Source organism: Eublepharis macularius, chromosome 4, assembly GCF_028583425.1.
Source record: "Eublepharis macularius isolate TG4126 chromosome 4, MPM_Emac_v1.0, whole genome shotgun sequence".
Lineage (NCBI taxonomy): Eukaryota > Metazoa > Chordata > Lepidosauria > Squamata > Eublepharidae > Eublepharis > Eublepharis macularius.
This window is the reverse complement of record NC_072793.1, coordinates 139,273,675-139,294,771: the sequence shown is the minus strand read 5'-3', so window position 1 is coordinate 139,294,771 and position 21,097 is coordinate 139,273,675. Positions and strand designations below refer to the sequence as shown.

The following is a 21,097-nucleotide window of genomic DNA, read 5'->3' as shown; positions in this document are numbered from 1 at the left end:
TGAGGGAAGCCAACAAGTGTCCAACCTGTGTCAGGCGTCACTTGTAGCTTGGCTCTCAGTCTGCATATGTCAGGTAGCAGGTGTAAGGAGAGAACTTTCTCCACCCGTTATTCTGGACAGAGTTAATGTATATGTGTAGTGGTAAGAGTATCCGAGTCTGACTGGGATCTGGGTGACTTGCAGGGCAATCCTATGGTGAGTTACTCCAGTCTAAGTCAATTGAAGTCAATGACCTTCTCCATAGGATTTTGGTTTCACATCTCCACACTGCCTTGAACCTTGCTGGGTGACCTTGGGACAGTCACTGTCTCTCAGCCTCACTAATTTCACAGGGTTCCTATCTGGATAAAAAAGGGGTGGGGAGAACTGTATGGGCCCCCCGGAGCTTAAAGCCAGTTGGGTGACCTTAGGCCAGTCACAGCTCTCTTAGAGCTCTCTCAGCCTCATCCAGCTCACAGGGGGCTTGTTGTGGGGATAATAATAACACTTTGCAAACCGCTCTGAGTGTGGCATTAAGTTGTCCTGAAGGGTGGTATATAAATTGAATGTTATTATTTTAAAAATGTGATGAACAGACAGTAGATAATACTGAGCTAAATGGACCAGTTGTTTCACAGTATAAAAGAGCTTCTTATGTCAGCATCCTTGATTTATGGCCATGCTTAAATTTAGTGTCCTTAGTTAAGCATTATGTGTGTCAGAAAACAGGTTGGTACTTTGATAATAAATGGTTGGGGCTTCTGCTTGCTTCAGTGCAAGTGTTTGGGCAAGAGGCATATCAAAGCCTTTTGCTTTCTTATGTACCTCTTGATTTAGAGGAGCAATTAAGAATAAGCACTGAAGGAAGTACGCAAAAAGCAGAGCAATAAGAAAGGGGAAAGAGCACAATCCATGCAAGCAGCCAATTATGTCCTTTAATAATTCAGTAGATTTCATACTAATTGGCTGGAAAGTAAATACTATTTGCATAAATGTAGTATGTCATTATTTATCCACTGTAGAAATTGAGGTTTAATTAAGATAAAAACCTATGGACTTTTAAGCAATTAATGAAATATATTGCACTGCTTAGCCAGTCAGGTACCAAAGCTGATGTCCCTTAAGGCACAAGTAGATTTATGTTGCAATATAGAGCAGCAGCTATTACACATTTTATTTTAGTTTCTGGAGGGGGAAAAAATCTGCTTTCTGTATGAATGAAGTGACCCAGTTCCAGGACTCTTTGTATTTTGCATCAAGGGACCCACGATAATTCTTCAAATTAATGAAGTGAATGGCCATTATTTTATATAAGCATCTTTTATGCTTACCTAGTATTTGCACATGGGAGGGAAGGCAGCATGGTATAGCCTGATCTTGTCAGATTTCAGAAGCTAAGCAGGATCAGTACAGGCGATGACCACCAAGGAAGACTGTAGAAGAAGGCAGTGGCAAACCACCTCTATTTCTCACTTGCCTTGACAGCCCCTTACGTCGATTAGGACTTGACAGCACATAAACACACAGTATTTGCATATCTGCAGGTGTATGAATTATCTATGTTGGGTGGAGGCATGAGGACAGATACTCATCAGCAGTAGAAAGGTAGGAGAGAGTCTGTAGAAAGGGTGTATGACAGGGAACTGTGGAAGAAGGAACTATGCTGGATGTAGAAACCATGCCTCCAGAATAATTGAGCCTTTTACACTTGCAAACTTGTAGACAGTGGGTTGGATCCTAATGTGCTCTTTCACTGTTGTAATGACACTGATGCTAGCAGAACAGTACTTCCATGGGTGGAGGGGGCATGCTTTGCTGGTTCATCTCTCCCAAGTGCAGACACCAATTCCACCCCCCATGCTGTTTTCGAGGGTCCCTTGCAGAACTGTCGGTAGTTCAATGGACTATTCCATAAGCTTTGCTGTGCTCACAGTAGTTTGGATCCAGTCCTGAGACGGTATTTTCACCTCCCAGAAGCTGTTCACCAGGTGTGAGAGGGAGAGTTGGTGCTTCCTGTAAAATCTGGAGCTGTCCTAAATTTACTTGGCAATCACAAATATATTTCTCAATCTTCTCCTCTATTAGAAGTCAAAGCTGAAATTAACAGCCATATTAAGTACAGTTTCCTGGTAGTAAGCTCCATTATAGAGAGTAGAATTCTATATAGATCAGCTGTGTATGTAATCTACCATAATTGCCTTGTAATGAAACAGTTGTGACAACAGAAGATCATTTAGGAGACTATTAATACTTTATTTAAACTAGGACTAATTGCAAGCCCTTATGTAGTCCAAGAGTACCTCTCTCTCTTTCTTTAAAGTATATTAATGTTAATGCTCCAAAATTACAGGTCTTATGCTCAAGTGCATTTTTCGATTCTTTTAGGAGACCAAAGGACCAGAAACCATCTACAGTTCAGTTCTCATCTCCACAATGGATGCATCTGGCGGTTGTAGCATGTGGGGACCGGCTGGAAGAAACGCTCATCATGCTGAAATCAGCAGTTCTGTTCAGCAACAGGAAACTCAAGTTTCACATCTTTGCTGAAGATTCCTTGAAACCTGAGTTTGAGAAGAAAGTGAGTCACCATCATTCATTTTTTCAAAAACATACCTTTGATTCCCTTAGAGGTGATTAGAAATGCTCTGATAGCCACAGATTAAGGAGCAGATGAATTCTTTAGAGTCCGCAATAAAGCTCCGTCTGAGTAAGGGCTCTTTTAATTTGTTTGACATTGCAATAGCATTTCAATTGCAATTGCAATAGCAATTTCTAAAAACTGCTCATGAGGAATTCTAATCCCTTTCCTTTACGCTCTTCAGTTACAGGACTGGCCTCTGTCTTACACAAAGAAGTTTGAGCATAATGTCTACCCAATTGCCTTTTCAGTAGGAAATGCTCAGGAATGGAAAAAACTATTCAAGCCATGTGCTGCCCAACGCCTCTTTCTTCCGGTAAGTCACCCAGATTCCCATAAGTGGAGGAGCCTGAGAAACAGGGCAACCCTGAACACAGTTATACTATTTGAAGCTGTGTGACAATAGTGTGTTTGCCTTAGAAAGAATGTTTTGGTTCACTTTTAATTTGGTTTTAATATAAACAGTGATCTAGTTAGATCAAGATGGGCAGCCGTGTTAAGTCTGTCTGTAGCAGCAGAAAAGAGCAAGTGTCCAGCAGCACCTATAACACTAACAACATTTGTAGCAGAGTATGAGCTTTTGTGAGTCACAGCTTATTTCTTCAGATACAAGTGATCTAGTTGTAGTAAAGAGGACACATGAATCATACTGAAGTTATAGTTCCAATCTCTGTCCCATAGTCTATAAAAAAGTAAAATATTTGTTATAAACGTAAGGCTTTTTCGTGGTTGCATAACCTTCCCCTCTCCCCGGACTTACCTGGGCCTGCAGTGGAGAGATCTGCACCCTTTGGGATGCTGGGGCCAGGAATTGATGGCGTGGATCAGGGGCCACCACCACAGGCAGCGGCGATGAAGATGGTTGACAAGCGAGGCTCTGGGGGCTGCAGCCATGCTGCCACTGAGCCAGGGGTGTGACTGAGGCAAGAGGTGGAGGGGCCAGCCGGCAGGCAGGGCCCCAAGTGCCACGACTCTGCCACGGCGGTCCAGGATGCTTCCCTGCCACCGGCTGGACAGGCAGCTGCCCCTCCCAATGGCAGTGAGCATTGGCCGCTGCCGCAGCGGCCAAAGCGGGGCTGCCAGGGGAAGCACAGGTGCAGCAGCCCAGCCATACTGGCTGGAGGGGGCTGGCCAGTACTGCCCTACAGGACAGCCCTAAAAGGCCTGGGAAAGGACAGGGATGGGGAGAATCCCTAGGACCCCCTGGATGGGCCAGGGGCCACATCAGTTGGCCCGAGCAGGGGAGATTGAGACAGAGGTAGGACAGAGCCCTCGAACGGGACCCCCCCCCAGGGTGGTCCTATAAAGGACTGGCCTACTAGGGTGGCCAGGGAGGAAGAAGACCAGGAAGTCTGAAGAGAGGGGGGGATGACTAGCTGATCAGAGGGGAGAGAGCATGTGAGGGTGCTATAAACCTCCCTCCTCTCCATTTCTGAGGCGCCCCCAGCAGCAGGCCACGACAAGCAGGCTGACCTAGAGGGTGAGCCCCCACCAAGTTCCAGTGCCCCACAGTGAAGCCTAACAGCTTTATCCTACCAAAAGTGCCATTTGAACCATGATTATGCCCTTGTAATCCTCAATGGACTTGTAACTGCTTAGGATGGTACTGTTAATTGGTTTTTTTCTGTTTAATAATGATTTCTCCAAAAACGTAATATTTGGCAACCACTCTTTCATAAAACTTTTTTTAAAACTTTCCTTGCTAGGTTTGAATGTATAGTAGGAATTTAATGTTAGTTAGTAAATGCCATACTTTTGTGATCCAGAACAGTTCAGAAGGGAATTCAGTTTCCCACCCACCCCATTTTTTGTGCCCTTGCTAAGCACAGTATTGTCAATACATTTCTTTTAAATTTTTAATGAAAGTAAACATGGGCTTCTTCATTGATATAGCCTAGTATCACAGTTAAGGGTTATGATTTAATGCATATTTTATTGATTTTTTAAATGCTGATCTTGATTCATTTTCCAATAAAGTTTGAATGTTAGGATAGGTCTCTCAAAGGTGGAAATGAGATTCTCAACCTTTCCTGCAGACATAATTTTCTGAAATACACATGATGGAATTTGACTGGAGTTAAATAGCCTTAGATATCCGGAAGCCTTATTCAGTGATTCCTCTCTCCCTTGAAAATCTATCAGGCAGTCATTCTGCCCTATTTCCTAGTTGCTAGCACAAGTTAGGTTTTTTAAAAATAATAATAACAACAACTGTGAGCTTATATATCACTCTTCTGGACAGATTAATACCCCACTCAGAGTGGTGAAAAAGGTCAGTGTTATTATTATCTCTGCGATACAGCTGGTGACCTGAGACTGAGAGGAGTGGCTTACTGAAGGCCAACTGCAGAGCTCATGGCTGTAGAGGAAATAGAACTAGCAAAGTGCTGATTCACAACTAGACATGGACATGAACCAAAAAAATTTATCGAACCAGCGGATCATGGTTCGGTGCAGACCACGATCCCGAATTCCCGAACAGCAACAACCATCTCCCGTCCCCGAACCGAGCCTTGATCGTAGAAAACGCAGCAGGGCGCGCCACTGTTCCCAGCCCATGGCTATTTATAAGCATGGGTCCCATTCAGCAACACAGTAGGTCTGTGTTTGGCCATCAGAGCTGCCTATCAGGGTTTGCAGGGATGAGATTGGAGTGCCCATGGCTACAGAACACCCCCTTCCCCCTCCCTCCCCTGGGTTTCTTCTCCCAACTTGTAACTACTTTGCAGCTCCGTGGTTGGAAGGAAGCCCTGCTGATCAAGGAAAGCTGGGCTTCCATTTGGGTTTCCAGGGCGACAGAAGGAGGGCAGACAGAGCTCAGGCATTCCTCTGGCTCCGTTGCCAGGGGAATAGATTGCTGGCACCTGAGTGTCTGGATTCCTGAACTGAGCCCGAACGCCACGATCCAGGCCTCTCCCAACCGCTGGATCGTTGGCCGTGGACAATCACGATCCACTGGGTCACGATCGCGCCATCGCCATTTTCGTGGGTTTTTGATGCTCGTAATGCGGTTCGTGCCCATCTCTATTCACAACCTCACCACTGCTATTGTTCAGCAGCTCTTTAAATTGTGAAGGGGATGGTGTTGAAAGAGCAAGGCCGGCTTCACTGCCTACCTACCTTCAATGACTGAAAAACAAAAGAGAGCAAAACCCTAACCTTTGGTATCTGAGTGGCTCACTGTCTGTGTGATTTGGCTGCTATGAGCGTGAGCAGCACTAGCAATATCCTACTTTAGTAAAGATTGGTGTAGTTTCAGATTTGGGGGGGTGGGGCGGACAGAGGCAAAGAAATAATGAAATGCTTCCTTCTTGGAAGGAGCTGCGGGGTACAACAACTTCCAGTTCTTTCATAATAAGGAAATGGGTTAAGTCTTATTTGTCTAGACATGTCATAGTTTCATTTATTCAGGGACAGTCTTCTAATCAACTGAGACAATATTTAAAAAAATGTTTAATTTAAACAATTTCATTAAAAAGGGGGCCTGTAAATTCTTTTTGATTTGTGGTGATCCCCCATGCTCAACCTGTGCCCCAGTATTTTGATTTTTCTATTATGGGAGGGAGCAGTGGAACCAAAGATGGTACTTGGCAATGGCCCCATTGCTAATTTTACTTCACTGTACTCTGTGTGGCTGCTAGCAGCCTAGTCTTGATTACTAGGTTTGTTTAGGCTACTATACATGCTCATTCCTCAAAATATTGAAAAGGAATACCATGGCCACAATATATAATGGAATTTGGTGATCTCTGAGAACCAGCAAGTTGTGCGGGACAGGTAAATACACTTCGGTTGCAGAACCTGGCAGGTGATAGTGAAGAGGACACTATGGCAATCCAGCATAAGGACTTGAAAAAGCATACTGTAGGAGCAAAAAGCATTCAGATGACTGAATGATCTGTGATTCATAGTTCTGGTCTGGCTTATGAGAGAGCCAGACTAGATGTGATGGTGTCCCCAAGGCTACCATGGGGGCACCACCACTATTTTAGGGATCAAAGTCCCTCCATTTACAAAAGCTGCAGGATGGTGTGTGTGCATGTGTTCCTAGTCCTCCTCATTCCTGGCATTTTGAAATCTAAGCAGAAGAAACAGGTGCCCCTCCTCCTCCCTGTCATGGGAGCTTCCACTTGGAGAATTGTTTTATTCTTGCCCTTCATCCAGCTGAGCCGGTTTGTTAGTCTAGGGTACATACTAGCAAATATGAATAAGAGTGGAGAAGCTGTTAGTTCTCTTTTTGGTTTTTTTAAAGGAAGGGCAAGCTTTTTTGCCATTTTTGTATGTATTGTGCTATTTCTATTGCATTGTTCTTTATTGTGTAATTTGTTTTGAGTCTCTGCGACAAGCAGAGTTTAAATGAAGTAAACTAAGACTGGTAACTAAACAATATGACACAACTTATTGTGACATCTGAATTAGATGGGAAAAAGAATGGTGGTTTATTGTCTCACCTACAAACCAGGATTTCAAAGACCAACCTTGATTCATAGACAAGAGAACAAACCAGTTTGTTGTTTAGCCCAATTCTTATGTCACAACAAATAAAAACCCAGGAAGTTTTCAGTCTCCACACAAGGGAAGAAGAAAGGGAGCTTTTGAGGCTTATTCTTGGACCGCATATTCCAGAGGAAATATTTTGAAAATATTCCTCAAATAGTCTATTTAATTGAGCTGGAGTGGCTTTTTAAATTTTTCATGTAGACACTTAAGACTAGTAATAGTGAGCCCTCAATAAAATAAGCCAGTATTTCATACCCAGCGCACACTTCGGGGTGAAAATCCTCTTAAGACTGTACTCCACTTATGATAATGGTGGCACTTGGCATTGTACTTCTAACTTTGCATTGCATTTCTCCACAGATTTTCACCCTTTATTCTTCTCCTTTAACTCATTCATAAACTCTCTAAGGCGCATGTATCATTGCAGTGGAATCTAGGATACTGCCAGGAAAGTAATTAATGTCATTCATCCTAAGCCCTTAAATAACACTTTCTTCCCACCCACCCCATATACAATGTACCCAGCTCAGAGGCCAGCTTGAAATTCCTGGATGAATACAAAACTTTGTTTGGCATTTGGAAAGAGACTTTTCAGCACAGATTTGTTAGGCTGAATTCTTCCTTAGAAAACATGCGGTTAACTAAACATCATCTAAGCAAGCATTTCAGTTAAAAAAAACAGCATCTAGGAAACTGACAATATCTCACATTGAATCCTTTACTGAACCACTACACCATTCTTGCTCTGTCTAATAAAAGAATAATCTGATATAACTCCTGTTTTTGCTACCCACCTCAGTTGACAGAAGAAATTATGAGGCACAAGTTGGTTAAACGAAGGATGGGATGCAAAGGGGAGAAAGTAGTGATACCTCCACTCCACCAGCTTCTATTTCCCCTGAACAGGGGTGAACCCTCTAACCGCCTTTGCAATTGGTATATATTCCCCTGACCTGGATAGTTCAGGCAACCCCAATCTCATCAGATCTTAGAAGCTACGTAAGGTTGGCCTTGTTTAGTAATTGGATGGAAGACCTCTGAAGAAGATCAAGGTTGGAGAGGCAGACAGTGGCAAACCACTTTTGTTAGTCTCTTGCCTAGAAAACCCCAGCAGGGCTTGTAATAAGTCAGCTGTGAATTGACAGCACTTTCCAGTCCCATTGTATGTATTATCCTGTTTTTATAGGATTAAAAAAATAATTTCAATAATCCAGTTTTATTGCATTGTTTATTGTATGTGTTGTACAGATTTTACTGTATTTTTTTTAAAAAAATGTAATTTGGTTTGAATCTTGGTTGCAAAGGCGGAGTAGAAATAAAGGATTTAAGTGAACACAAAATCCCTTTCCTTAAAGAACTCCACCCGAGGACCAATCCCATAGAGGTAATCTGGGAAATATGGCCAATAAAATGAAGAGATTTACTGCAAAATGAGGAAGGGGGGGGGAGAAGTAATATATGAAAAGTCATTAAGTTACCTTTTGAAAAAATATTGATAATGACTTCTATAAAACACTGATACTATGAATGAATGCATAGAGAACCAGATGCCCACAAGAGGGCACACTGTGAACAAAAATTGACCAGCTGATTGTTATTCTTCTCCCTTATGACACATCGACACTGAGGTAATATGTCATTACAATCAGGCATTTAAAAAGTGGATCAGATTGAGGAAGGGCCAGAGTTTTGCATGCAGAAGATTCCAGGTACAGTCCCTGCTTATCTCCTTCTAAAGGATTTTACAGCTCGAACAGACCTGTGCTGGAGACCTTGGAGAGGTTGGACAAAGTATTGGACTAAACAGACCGAATGCAGCTTCACGTATATTCGTATGATTTTTGTTAAGCTCCCTTTAGAGTCCGAGATTATGCTATAGACTTTGGCTGTCTAGCATGAAACTACTTGGGCATAAGTCACATGACCAGAATCAGTTTTTTAAAAAAGTCACAATTATCAAAAATTAGTCTGGTTTTAATTAGAGGTTATTACCATGTGTTATATTTTATTTTATTACATATTATTAATTATGTACTAATGTATTACAGCTGGGCTATCATATTATGTAGCTGCCAGTCCTGCTGTTCCGTGTTTTTTTTAAATAGTAACCATTCTTCTTGGCAGAACTCTAGTCCCTTTCTCTTCCCCACTCCAAACCTTCTTGAGTACTAGAACAGTTGACCCTAAAGGTAGGGTCAATAGAGATGAATTCTTGATCTATAATCAGTCTCTTTGGTCTTCCTTTCTCTCCATTGTCTTCTTTCCACATGTTTTCTTACAACTCCTGGCAATCCTCTAGATGATTTTAAAAGATGTGGATTCTCTTCTGTATGTGGACACAGATGTCTTGTTCTTACGGCCCATTGATGATATCTGGGGCTTTTTGAGAGCATTTAATTCTACGCAGCTGGCTGCAATGGCACCAGAACATGAAATACCAAAGATTGGCTGGTACAGTCGATTTGCTCGTCATCCTTATTACGGAACGACTGGGGTCAATTCTGGTGTCATGCTGATGAATTTAACCCGTATAAGAAATGCCCAATTCAAGGTGAGTTTTGTAAAAAATCTTTCCCATCAACTGTAGATTGATTTTGGCTCTTTCTAATTTTAGTAACTCTTGGAAATCATCCTGAGTCAAAATGGTTTGCCTTGGGCCCTCTTTCAAGATGGCTTGTGCATGTTGAAAAAGCAGCCTGTTGTAGGTTAGTCCTGGATATTATTTCTCCTGCAAAATGGGGACAGACCAAACAGAATCAACTAAATTGCTTCTCAAATTGGTCCATAGTAGCCTAGCAAAGGAGGATTCGACTTGTGCAAAAGAATTTTTAGGTCTTCAAATTTTACCATGCTGAGGACATCATTAATCAAGGTGGTGCTTGTTTTTATGCATCTCACAACACCCAGTCCAACTGATTAAGAAAAGAAAGTTTATCTTCTTCAGACAGTATTCCTGCCAAACCAGTTTTTGATTCCTGGGACTATCTTTGAATTCATCTCTTTTGTGGGGATTTTAAAAATAGGATTCTAGAAGTGACCAGAGTGCTAAGATGTGGTGTTTGGGATCTCTATGAAACTAACAAAGTTCCTTTGGCATGGTGCATTAGAAAGGATAAGAGATCTGAATGGGCTGAGCTGCATTTTGTATTGCACAGTGTGTGTTTGAGGAGGAAGGCCAGATTTAAATGACATCATGAGAGGACCGAGACAGAAGGATGTCTGAGTGATGAAAGAAGAGTAATCATGTATGTTCAGCTCAAGCCATATTTTTTAAAAATTGTATTATGGAACATGGATACCACTTGGGAGCAAGAGGGCTGGATTAAAATGTGCTTCTGAGCATTTTTGGATTGGACAATCTTTCATGGTCCTCTACATATTTATTTTCTTACATTGCATCTTCATCCCATCCTTCCTCCAATGAGCTCAGGCAGCATACATGGTTCTCTTGCCCTTTATTTTATTCTCACCACAACCTTGTGATGTGGGTTAGGCTGAGAGAAAGTGACTGACCCTAGGTCACCCATTAATCTAGGTGAATGCGGATTTGAATCTTGACCTCCCTAGTCCATCACTTTAGCCTCTTCACCACACTGGCTCCCAAGTATATTGGGTTGAATCCAAGTACATTGGGTTGAATCTGTGCAAAGGATCTCCTGCAAGCAAATATTTTCTGTCTTTCCACCCCTCCCCCGTATACCCCCACCAAGCTTTTGCTGAGGGACAGGAAACCTTGTGAACAAAATGTGTCACAGGGGCAGTGAAGGGAAAAACAGACAATATTACTTCACCTTATTCTTTTGCTGGCAGAGCAAGCTTAGCTCCAAGAAGGCTTGCCCAGCTAGCACAAGAGTGAAAGGAAGGGTTTTTTTCTTGATTCTACCTTTTTAGGGTCATCGTGCTCCAGGAGCTCAGTAAGATTGCAACTATTGCTACGCCTTCTCCTGCTGTGATTTCTGCTGGCACTGCTTTTTATTCTTTTTATAACCTGTCTTTCAGAACAGCATGATACCAACAGGCTTGACATGGGAAGAAATGTTGTACCCTTTATACCAGAAGTACAAAAACTATATTACATGGGGAGACCAGGACTTGCTTAATATTATTTTTTCCTTTAATCCAGGTACAGAATGCATAAACTTTGTGTGTATATAAAATATTACATTCCTTTGTTGTCTTTATGTCTTTAATAAGGAGAGAAGTGGAATGGAGACTCTTCTTGCTCCCCTTATTTTTTCCCTAATATTTGACTTCTTCCTCTAGACTAGTAATACTAAGGATGAGGACGACTGACCATGTGTTTACTACTTTAAAAATTTCTGTTAGAAGAACATTTGAGAGCTGGGGTTTTTGTTATTGTTGTTTGGGTGGACTTCAGCCATGTGAGAGCCATTTACAGAGTGGCAGAAAAGCAGAGGGCACTGTAACCACTAAATCTCACTCGTGGTTGGAGCTCAGAACTGTCCAGCTCCTTATGTGTTTAGAATGGCCCTAAGAAGTGTTTTCTGATGCTTAGAGATGCCACAGGAAATTTTTTCAAGCAGTGGTCTTGATTTTGTGTTTCTATCCTAAGATTTTTGGGCAGGAAGTTTAGAAATATTAGATCATGATTGTAGATTTTGGAGGGGGTAGAATCTATTTTGCTTTGCTTAGCGCCCCAGCATTCATTGTCTCTCATTCATTTATATCCTTCTTTCTCTTCTCCGGGCCTTGGAACATGTCTGTCTCTGCCTCTGCTTCCTTCCCTCGCCCCAAACTGGAGCTTCAAATTGTGTGACTGTTAGGACATTTTGGAATGAAATACTTATGCATCTGTCTCTCATCTGTGTAGTCTTCCTTTTTACAGAATTTAAACTTTCCCCAGAAGATCGTGAAGGTTTTATGCTAAACACTTATATACGTCCTGGGAAGAAGCTAGTAATCCCCCCCCAGTGCTTTGTATTCATTTTTACCCCCTGCTTCTTTTCTTATTTGACATTTCTAGAGTGTCTCTATCTGTTCCCTTGTCAGTGGAACTATCGGCCAGATCACTGCATGTATGGGAGTAACTGTAAAGGAGCAGAGGAAGAAGGCATATCTATTCTCCATGGGAATCGGGGCGTCTACCATGACGATAAGCAGCCTACTTTCAAAGCACTATATGAAGTGATACGCGATGTAAGTGTTTTCCTGCTCGAGTGCAGAGTCTTACATAGTGTTACCCCATCTGATTAGGAAAGTTCCAGTCATAATACAGTCCACCATCCTGCCAGGCCACCATCTTGCTGTTTTCTGTTTAGAACAACCCAAAGTCCATTTGGTATCTGCAGCTGTTTTAACAAGTTCTTCGAGATGTGCCCCATGTGCAACATTTGGTAACTTATCTTAATTTTTAAATAGTGAGGCAGTAGAAAAAGAGAAATGAGACCCTTGAGATGTTGACAACCAGCAAGCAAAGTGGAAGAAGAATGAATTAGGACTGAGGTCTATGACAGGAATGGATCATGGTTCAGTGGTAGAGGTCATGTTTTGTATGTGGAGGTATTCTTTCTCTATTGGAGTTGCAGGATTCAGTTTAGTGGAAGGGCATTGTAGGATCCAACCCATTGTGTTTAATTAATTTAACTCAGCATAGGAATGGGTTGCATGTGGGGCAGATGCAGTGGTTTGCATCCAGCAGGGCATTTTCACAGATGTCCTTCCTTCTGTAGCCCCAAATGCCCCCTGAAATGCTGTTTCTCACAGTCCTCTGTCTACTAGACATAACAATTTAGGGGCATTTTGCCCTGTAGCAGAAGGGAGGAGGCAAGAAAATCCTTCAGAAGGAAATCCTTCAGTTCTCAGAAATGCTCCAGTGGATCCAGCCATCAACAGGTTAGTGTTAGCTTTAATTAGTGTTTGTTTCAATATTGATTGTGTGCAAAGGGTTAACTTTTCAAATAAACCATTTGACTGTGAACTTAAAACCTATTTTGTTAAAAAAATAGCTTTTTAGTGACGTATCAATAGATCTGTTCTATACTGTTTACCCCCTCCCTTTTTTCTTTTTTTAGTTTTCCTTTGAAGACAATCTCTTCCAATCAATGTACTACCCTCTCCAGTCAAAGTTCCTTGATACTGTACACACTTTATGTGGCCGAATTCCACAAGTTTTTCTGAAACAGATTGAGAAAACCATGAAGAGACTCTATGAAAACCGAGTGGTTGTCCACGTTGGGGCCAATTTTAGATTGTAGTTATAGCAATATATTTCAATATGTCCTCACCTTTTTATCCAGACCTCTTGAAGAAGGTTAACTAAAGGGGGAAATGGTTTAGACAATTGCAATTTAAGCAAAATTATCAGGATATATTTGGAAGATTTTTTTTTAATGCTGAATACAATTCATGAACTTGCTGATATAGTTGAATATGGCTTAAAAATCTAAGAAATTCCATTAGTAGCTGTCAGACTTCTTTGGAAATAATTGTTAAAGTGTTCAACTTTTATGTTTTTTTTTTTATGAAGTTTACCAAGCACTGTGTCTGGGTTAATTCCCGCTGGAATGAAGGCCCCTCTTCAGAGGGAAAATAAGACGGTCAAAATTTAGCCTGCGGTGATATACTAATTCAGTGGTACTCACTCCACAGCTTGTGGAGAGCCACGTTTGCAATGACCATCAAAAAGCCGCATGACTATTGCATGCCCTGTGTGCCAGCCCACCAAACACAAACATACTATAATATAACTATTAGTATTAAATATATAACAGTAACTTTTTACTTGCCAGAGTTCCTCTGGGCATGTAGAGTTGTCTCTTTCCACCACTGTTGAAAAGGTCAGGCCATGATCATTCTGAAGCCAATGCTTCCAGCTTGCTCAGACCAGGGTCCCACAGTGGAAGACTTTGTGCTCTGTTTCCATTGCTGCTTTTTTTTTTTTTGCTTTGCTCCTGGTGCTAGGCTGGCAGCTCAGGTTAGCGAGATGACCTAAGCTACTCTGCCTTGTGCCAGAGAAAGAGCAAGAAGGGAATTAAAGTGTGCTTTGATTTTTGCACTGCGGAAACCTGCTCTGAGCTAGCCAGCCACACTGTGAAACAACTCTTTGTAAGAAGTCCCTGCCATTGTTTACTTCTTTGCCTTCTTGCTCCCTCCCCAGCAGGAGGCACAGCAGCTCAGGAGAGCGAGCAAGAGGGCCAAGGAGCCGGGCCAGAGAGAATGCAGAGTGAAACCACCACCACCCTATTGTGGCTAGCTTGTTCTTTTCCTGGCTGCCTGGGCTGCCTGCTGCTGTGGTGGTTGGTGTGTAATCGCTTTTCTCTGCAGTCAGCTGGCTCACCTGGCAACTACCTGGGTGCTGCGATGAGAGCAAGGAGGCTGCAGAGAAGGGTTTTGCGGGAGAGGACACCCCATTACTTCTACCCCTTCACCCCACAGCACAAGCCCACAGCTTAGAGAGAGTTGCAGCTTGCCTATCCTCCTGTGGTACCTGAAGAGTCACAGATGGCATGTCAAAAGCTGTGAGCATCACTGTTTTGGTTTGACCTTTTTCTTTTCAGCTGTCCATGAAATCTAATCACAGAAACTGGTAAATTCTGGATTTCTCCTTGAGAGGAGCACTGTTCTCTCCAAAGCCATTCCTTGCTTTTGAAAGTAATGCACTTTATCTCACTCAAGGACCCAGGGCATACTTGACCATATCATAAAGCAACACTGCTGAAGCTAAGCAGATCTGTGTGTGGTCAGTTCCTAAGGACCTCCTAGGAACTCCATGTATGCCACTTTAACTCTACAGTGGAAGAAAGGCAAGATATAAATATACTAGGGATGAGGAAAGAATAAATTTTCTCTAATTTTTTACTTCCTAGAAGTTAGCAGCATTTTGGATCTGGGTCCTTTTCATTCTCCACCAGGGCTATGAACAATGGTGGGCATTGGCCGCATTCTGTTGCCCATGTGATACAAACATTACCAGCACATCATTGGAGCCAGCTACAGGCATATCACTTTGCCATGGAAAGCATAGTGTAATAGTATCATATTGGTTAATATGTAGGCTGCTTGCATAGCAACAGACTTGCGGAGAAAAGTAAAAGTCAGAGGAACGTAACATGGCTGCATGCTTGCAAGCTAGCATACCACTGCCATTTTAGCACAGGCTGTTGTTATAGTTTAGGTGCCCTGAGTATAATGCACTTAATGGCAACAGTCTACCTGGAACTACTATTAGTATAGGCACACAGATAGGGCTACACCACTAAATCTGGAGAGTGGAGCCAAATCAGTGGTTTGTCGAAGGGCATTTCTGACAACCCACGACAAACCGCTATGATTTTTAGCCTGGTTTGTTTTTCGGTTAGTCACTGCAGACAGTCTGGCACTAATCAATCAGTTTTCTAGGCAACCAGGGATGGGGCTTTCTGCAGACCTGCTGCTGCCCTGAAAGTAATGTTTTCACTAACCAGTTTGTGAACTGGGCAATTTCATGCTGGTTCGTGAAATGCAACGAATCACAACAAACCGCCATTTTCCCGGTTCGTGCTCATCTCTGAGGACTCAAGCATCCTGATATAGCAATCCTCTTTCATGCTCATACTTCCTCCTACATATTCTGCTACACATTTTTTTAAGTAAGAGACCTACTCAGTCTTATATATATGGAATCCTCTCTAGGAACTTCCTGCGCTTGGGTAGCTAAGAAATCCCATGCTGATTAGCCAATTCATTCCTTGGTATATAAGATACTGCCTTGTGAAATGACTACAGTGTCAGTGCAGTACAGACATTCTGTCTATCCTCTCAGACTGGTCAGGAGCCAACTTGCATTTAAGGGCTTTTCGTGCCTGGAGAAGGTGAGCACACAATCTTCTGGCCCTTTGTACAGAGAGCTGTTTTCTTTAAAGTTTCATCAGCATTGGTATGACTCTGACAGGTTGTTTTTTTTTAAAGCAGAGTTATCACTTGCGGGTGATGTTCAGCTGTGTACGGAAAATCATTTCTGTTACCAAAGGCACTCAAGCGGTAAGGGTCAAGCAGTGGTGATAAACCATTACATGACAGTGTTAATGATAAGTATTATTGAACAATACAGTATTCTGAAGTATTATCTCTTATGGGAGGGGAAAAAACCCACTCTTTTCCTCTGAGTTTACACAATTAATGAAAACAGCAGCTACTGTTGGTGCTGTTTCTTTACCCCGAGTGGATATGATTGTGTATGGACCAAGTAGGGCTTGTCTATCAAAGCTCATCACAAAACAAATTAGACAGTGTTTGAAGTCACTTCAGTCACCATTCAATGCAGACGTAAGTCCATAAACCTCAAAAGGCTTAAGGGAAATGTATCTGTTAGATTGTGATCTTTGTCATCCTTGTTGCATCATATTAACAGGATAACTTTTCTGAAATTTGTTTCAAGTCGTTATTAAGAATGGAAGTGAAGATTCATCATACAAGAATAACTAAATTATGGAGCACTGTGTCTGGAAAAGGTGTGACCTTGTCATTCCATCTGTGGAAGGCAGTACCTGCTGTGACTCCAGAATACCTTATTGTATATTTAGTAAGGAAGAAAATTAAGTCTCATTTTCTGAAGTGGAGTTAACATAAGCCAAGACTTCTTTGTAATGGTAACATTTTTCTAGGCACCATCGTTTCATATAGAGTGGCAAAATATTATTTGGCAATCATCTCTTTGTCTTTAATATCTGTGTCGTCTGCAGAACTACAGCTATTGGTGAAAATATGGCCAAATTAAAACCAACCTTGTTAAAAGTCTGTTTCTGTGGGCAGCATTCAAGTCATGTCATAGAATGTGTGGAAATGTCATTCGGTTGATGTGTACATTTCTTTCAGAAACACGGGGTGAGATTTTAGAACAAATTCAAAACGTGTGCATCTTTCTGAAATAAGAGTTTTGATCCTTCTTTTGATTTTTAACATTTTGTATATCTCAAGATTTCTGGGTGACTTCCAAGAGCATTCCTATGTCTTTAAAGAAAGCTTTGAATCAAGACTTGACCTCAAAAGCTTTGAAGCTTGCCGTGTTCAAGGTGACGTAGTCTTTGATGCTTCCCTTTGCAGACAGACAGTGTGTGTAGTGGTTAGAGTGTTGGATTAGGCTTTTTAAGCCCAGGCTGAAAACCCTACTCTTCCATGGAAGCTTGCTGGGTGAGTTTGGGCCAGTCACACACTCTCAGCCTCAACTACCTCACCAGGATATGAGGACAGAATGAAGGAGAGTAGAACTAAGTGAACTATTCTGAGTCCCCAATGGGGAGAAAAGTGAGTTAGAAATAATGTTCATAAATTAATAAAATTAATTTATGATCCACCTCTTCCCTTGTGTGGATTGGCATGCAGTAATGTGAGAAACAATAGAGATGAGAACTGAAGCGAGAACTCAACTGAAACGAAGTAGCTGAGGCAGGTCACATCTCTCCCACTTTCAGGGTCAATTCTTTGATGCAGAACAGGCAATGCTGACTTTGACAGACCAAAGGTCTTACTTGGTATCAGGCAGCTTCATGTGTTCAGTCTATGTAACTTCATCTTCAGAAGTTGAGTTCCACATGCACCATTACAATAAATTAGAAGAGATGAGTTCTGCATAATGAAGGAGGCAAAGAACTGGAGCCCTTGTAGAAGAAAGTGTTCTCTCTAACAGCGATTGATATGTTTACAGAAGTTGCAATGTTGTATTGAGTGTATACACTTGTTTTTGTTTTAACTTCTACCAGAAAGTATATTTTTTTCAATACCTCTATTCGATTTATGAAGGAGTTGATTTAATGTGGAAACCAGTATCTGCACAATAATCATGGAATTCAGCAAGATGTTTTGTCTCTGTACATTTTATTCTTTTTTTGTGAGGTGCACTGTAAAATTCTTAATGGATTTTTTAAAAAAATAACTATGAATATGTTTACACTTTAATGCTCTTTCATTTTAGAATAGTAATTTATATATTGCTGAAACTTTCAGAACTATGTCACATTACAGTTTTAACAGTAGTTTTGCTTTTCCATCTTAATATTATTCTATATGTTATAGTCAATAATGTTTTCTTTAAAATAGCCATCATTTATTTTAAAATACTGGACCTGTACCAATATCTATATCATTTTGTTTATATATATATAGAGAGAGAGAGAGAGAGAGAGAGCATTATATTCTGGACTATGATACAGTTGCTGGAAAAACATTTGCTATGAACTGACTTGTGTGTAACTTAGAGAGATACACCATCAGAATAGCTATAAATATAAGGCTAGTAGACTGATGAACAATATTATATTAACTCATAAATAAATAAAGTAGTCCTATGCAAAAAAGGTAACCCTAGTTAGAGGCCTAGTGACTATCTCAGAGGCTGGTGCCAAGGTCTTACTTGCAGGCTCTGGCAGGGTGGCCTCTAGCACTGCTGGGGTGTGGTTGGCAGGTGCCTCTGCGGTGTCAAGCCCTCCCTGATCACTCTGGTCCTCCCTGATTACCTTGTTGGATCCCAAACCATCAAATAATTCTTCATACAGGTTTGTCAAGGAACCTTTCTCCATTTACCTTCCAGTGCTATGATTTAAAATATCTAAAGGATTTGGCTTCACTCATAGATCCTCAGCACATTATGGAAAAATAGACTAATAGCACTCCTCTGTGGCACTAGACCTCACAATCCAGTAGTGCAATTGAACAAAAGCTTTGGTTCTTAGGCTCACGATCGAAGTCAGTGATACTTGCTTCAAAGATATACCTGTTAACAGAAAGGTGACAATGGCTGTATTTCATACTAAGGTTAATCCACTAAAGACGTGGCCATGTATACCTGTAGTGGTTGCATGTGGCAAAGTGATTCAGATTTCTGTACAAGTGGAAAATGGAAATGTCTTTGTGTATGTATAAATGCATATGTGTTGGTGTGTCTGTAGGGCATTACAGTCAATGTCATACCACTCCAGTGTCTTTTTGTTGTTGTTTGACAAGTGCACCATATGTTTATAGCTCCTAAGGAGGTAATTACAGTGCATTTCAGTCATTTGCAATTTTAGTCTTTTAGTGTAAATAAATGAACTCTTGAGCAACCTTTGTATTTGAAAAGCCTGTTTTTCTGCAGTAGATTAGAAGGGTTATTCTAATTCTGATTGATGATTGCCTGTGTGTGTGAGTGTGTGTGCGCATACAAACATACATGTCAGAAATAGTATGTACTTTTAAAAGTGCCTTGATTTACAGCAGTTTTCAGTGATTGAGGTATCATCATCATCCACCTCCTGGATTGGGTTGTCATCTCTGAGTAGGGAAATTCCTAGAGATTTGCATGCAGAGCTACTTTCTCCAGGGGGGGCTGGTCTCTGTAGTCTGGAGATCAATCATAATTCTGGAAGAACTCTATTACCCCCACAGGAGGTCTCCTTAATTGGTTGGGGGAATTAGCATTAAGGAAGGAAGCAAGCAAAAGGGCGTAACTAGGATTCTCCACCAATGTCTGTGGGGATTATTCCTTAGAGAACTCTCAAATCAGACAGATGTTCAACAGGAAAGGGGTTTTTTTTATTAAAGAGAAAATAAAGGCAAACGTACAGAAAATCACACACATCATGCATCATGCACAGGGAAAAACCAGAGGAAGGTGGTAAAAAGCAGTTCAGGGAGGATGATAATGATCAGTCTCAAAGATAGGGGTCTGTGGAGGCAGCAGCGAAAATGGCCAGCGTTTCATGGCAAGGAGAGGAGTCTCAAGCAAATTTGAGGGTAAGTATGGATCCAGAACACACACATGCAGCACATGGCTGGGAAAGTCCAGTTATAGGACAAAACATACCTTGTGGCAGACTGAGTGTCTTTGCCCCAAAGCAATAACTTAATGGTCTGTCCAAAGGCAGAATACTAAGTCGGGAGAGGTTTGAAGTGACTATCTGGGATGGACTATAGGTGAAAATATTGCTTGATTACCTGGTAGGTACTGGACAGGGAAAGGCTATCAGGTGTGTTGAATAGGTTTGATTAGGGTGAATGGGTGACAGAAAGTAAAGGAAGGCTCTGATGAGATTAGGCAGGGAGTTTTCTCAGAAAGCCTGATTATCTCTGCATCTCTTCAGGGCGTGGAAGGGCAGTCAGTTACCCACCTCTGACTCATGTCCTGGTAAGTTTCCAGTCCCACCCAGCTAGCATCTGCTCTGGGCCACGTGGTGCCTTGAATTTATGACATTATGAGTCCACCTGGCAGGGAGGGTGGACTAAAAATCTAATCTAATAAATACATAATAATTAATAACGGCTTTTTTCTGGGAAAAGAGGTGGTGGAACTCAGGACTGCGCAATGATGTCACTTTGGGTCAGCTGTAACAAGGGGGGGGGTAAAGTTTAAATCACCCTCGGCGAAAATGGTCACATGGCTGGTGGCCCCGCCCCCTGATATCCAGACAGAGGAGAGTTTAGCTTGCCCTCCACACCAGTGCGCAGAGAGCGATCTAAGCTCCCCTCTGGGGCTCAGGGTGGGGCCACCAACCATGTGACCATTTTCAAGAGGTGCCGGAACTCCATTCCACCACGCTCCAGCTGAAAAAAATCCCTGATTAATAATATGATGTCCATAAACTGCCCTTTGAGCATGAAGAGGGGTCTGAGTGCTAACACCTCCTGCAGGCTGGTTAAGCTACCCCTGAAGCCTGGCAAACAGAACTTGTTTCCTATTCAGAAAAATTATTTCCTATTCCAGCAGGACCTGACATTTAGCCAAAAAATACTTCATTCATTTTATTCCTGCTGGTATTTGGCTTGAGTGGTGTTTATTTCCTTCTGGCCAGGCCCATATCAGTTCTCTTTCCCTTAAAATACACATAAAGAATGGATATTGCCAGAGAGGTAGGAGTCATCCCTGGGCAAGTCTGGGCTTGTGAAAAACTTGAGTAGTATGTACTTGGCATTCTCCCACTCGCTCTTGGGACATTGCTCCATTGAATTCGTCTGTGTAATTTAAGACTAAGATGTGGCAAATTTTAAAATAAAAAAAATATATTACTCTTT

At 41.8% G+C, this 21,097-nt stretch overlaps 1 protein-coding gene across 1 annotated transcript in view; it reads left to right on the top strand.

The window, feature by feature from the left end:
* GXYLT2 (glucoside xylosyltransferase 2) overlaps positions 1–19,143 on the top strand; it is a 30,324-nt gene extending 11,181 nt beyond the window's left edge. The window contains exons 2-7 of the mRNA XM_054978798.1: positions 2,365–2,557; positions 2,802–2,933; positions 9,417–9,668; positions 11,117–11,240; positions 12,102–12,274; positions 13,150–19,143. Of these exons, the coding sequence (XP_054834773.1) occupies positions 2,365–2,557; positions 2,802–2,933; positions 9,417–9,668; positions 11,117–11,240; positions 12,102–12,274; positions 13,150–13,332 (1,057 nt within the window). The 3' untranslated portion in view covers positions 13,333–19,143. The remainder of the gene's footprint in view (positions 1–2,364; positions 2,558–2,801; positions 2,934–9,416; positions 9,669–11,116; positions 11,241–12,101; positions 12,275–13,149) is intronic.
* The last annotated feature ends 1,954 nt before the right edge of the window (positions 19,144–21,097 follow it).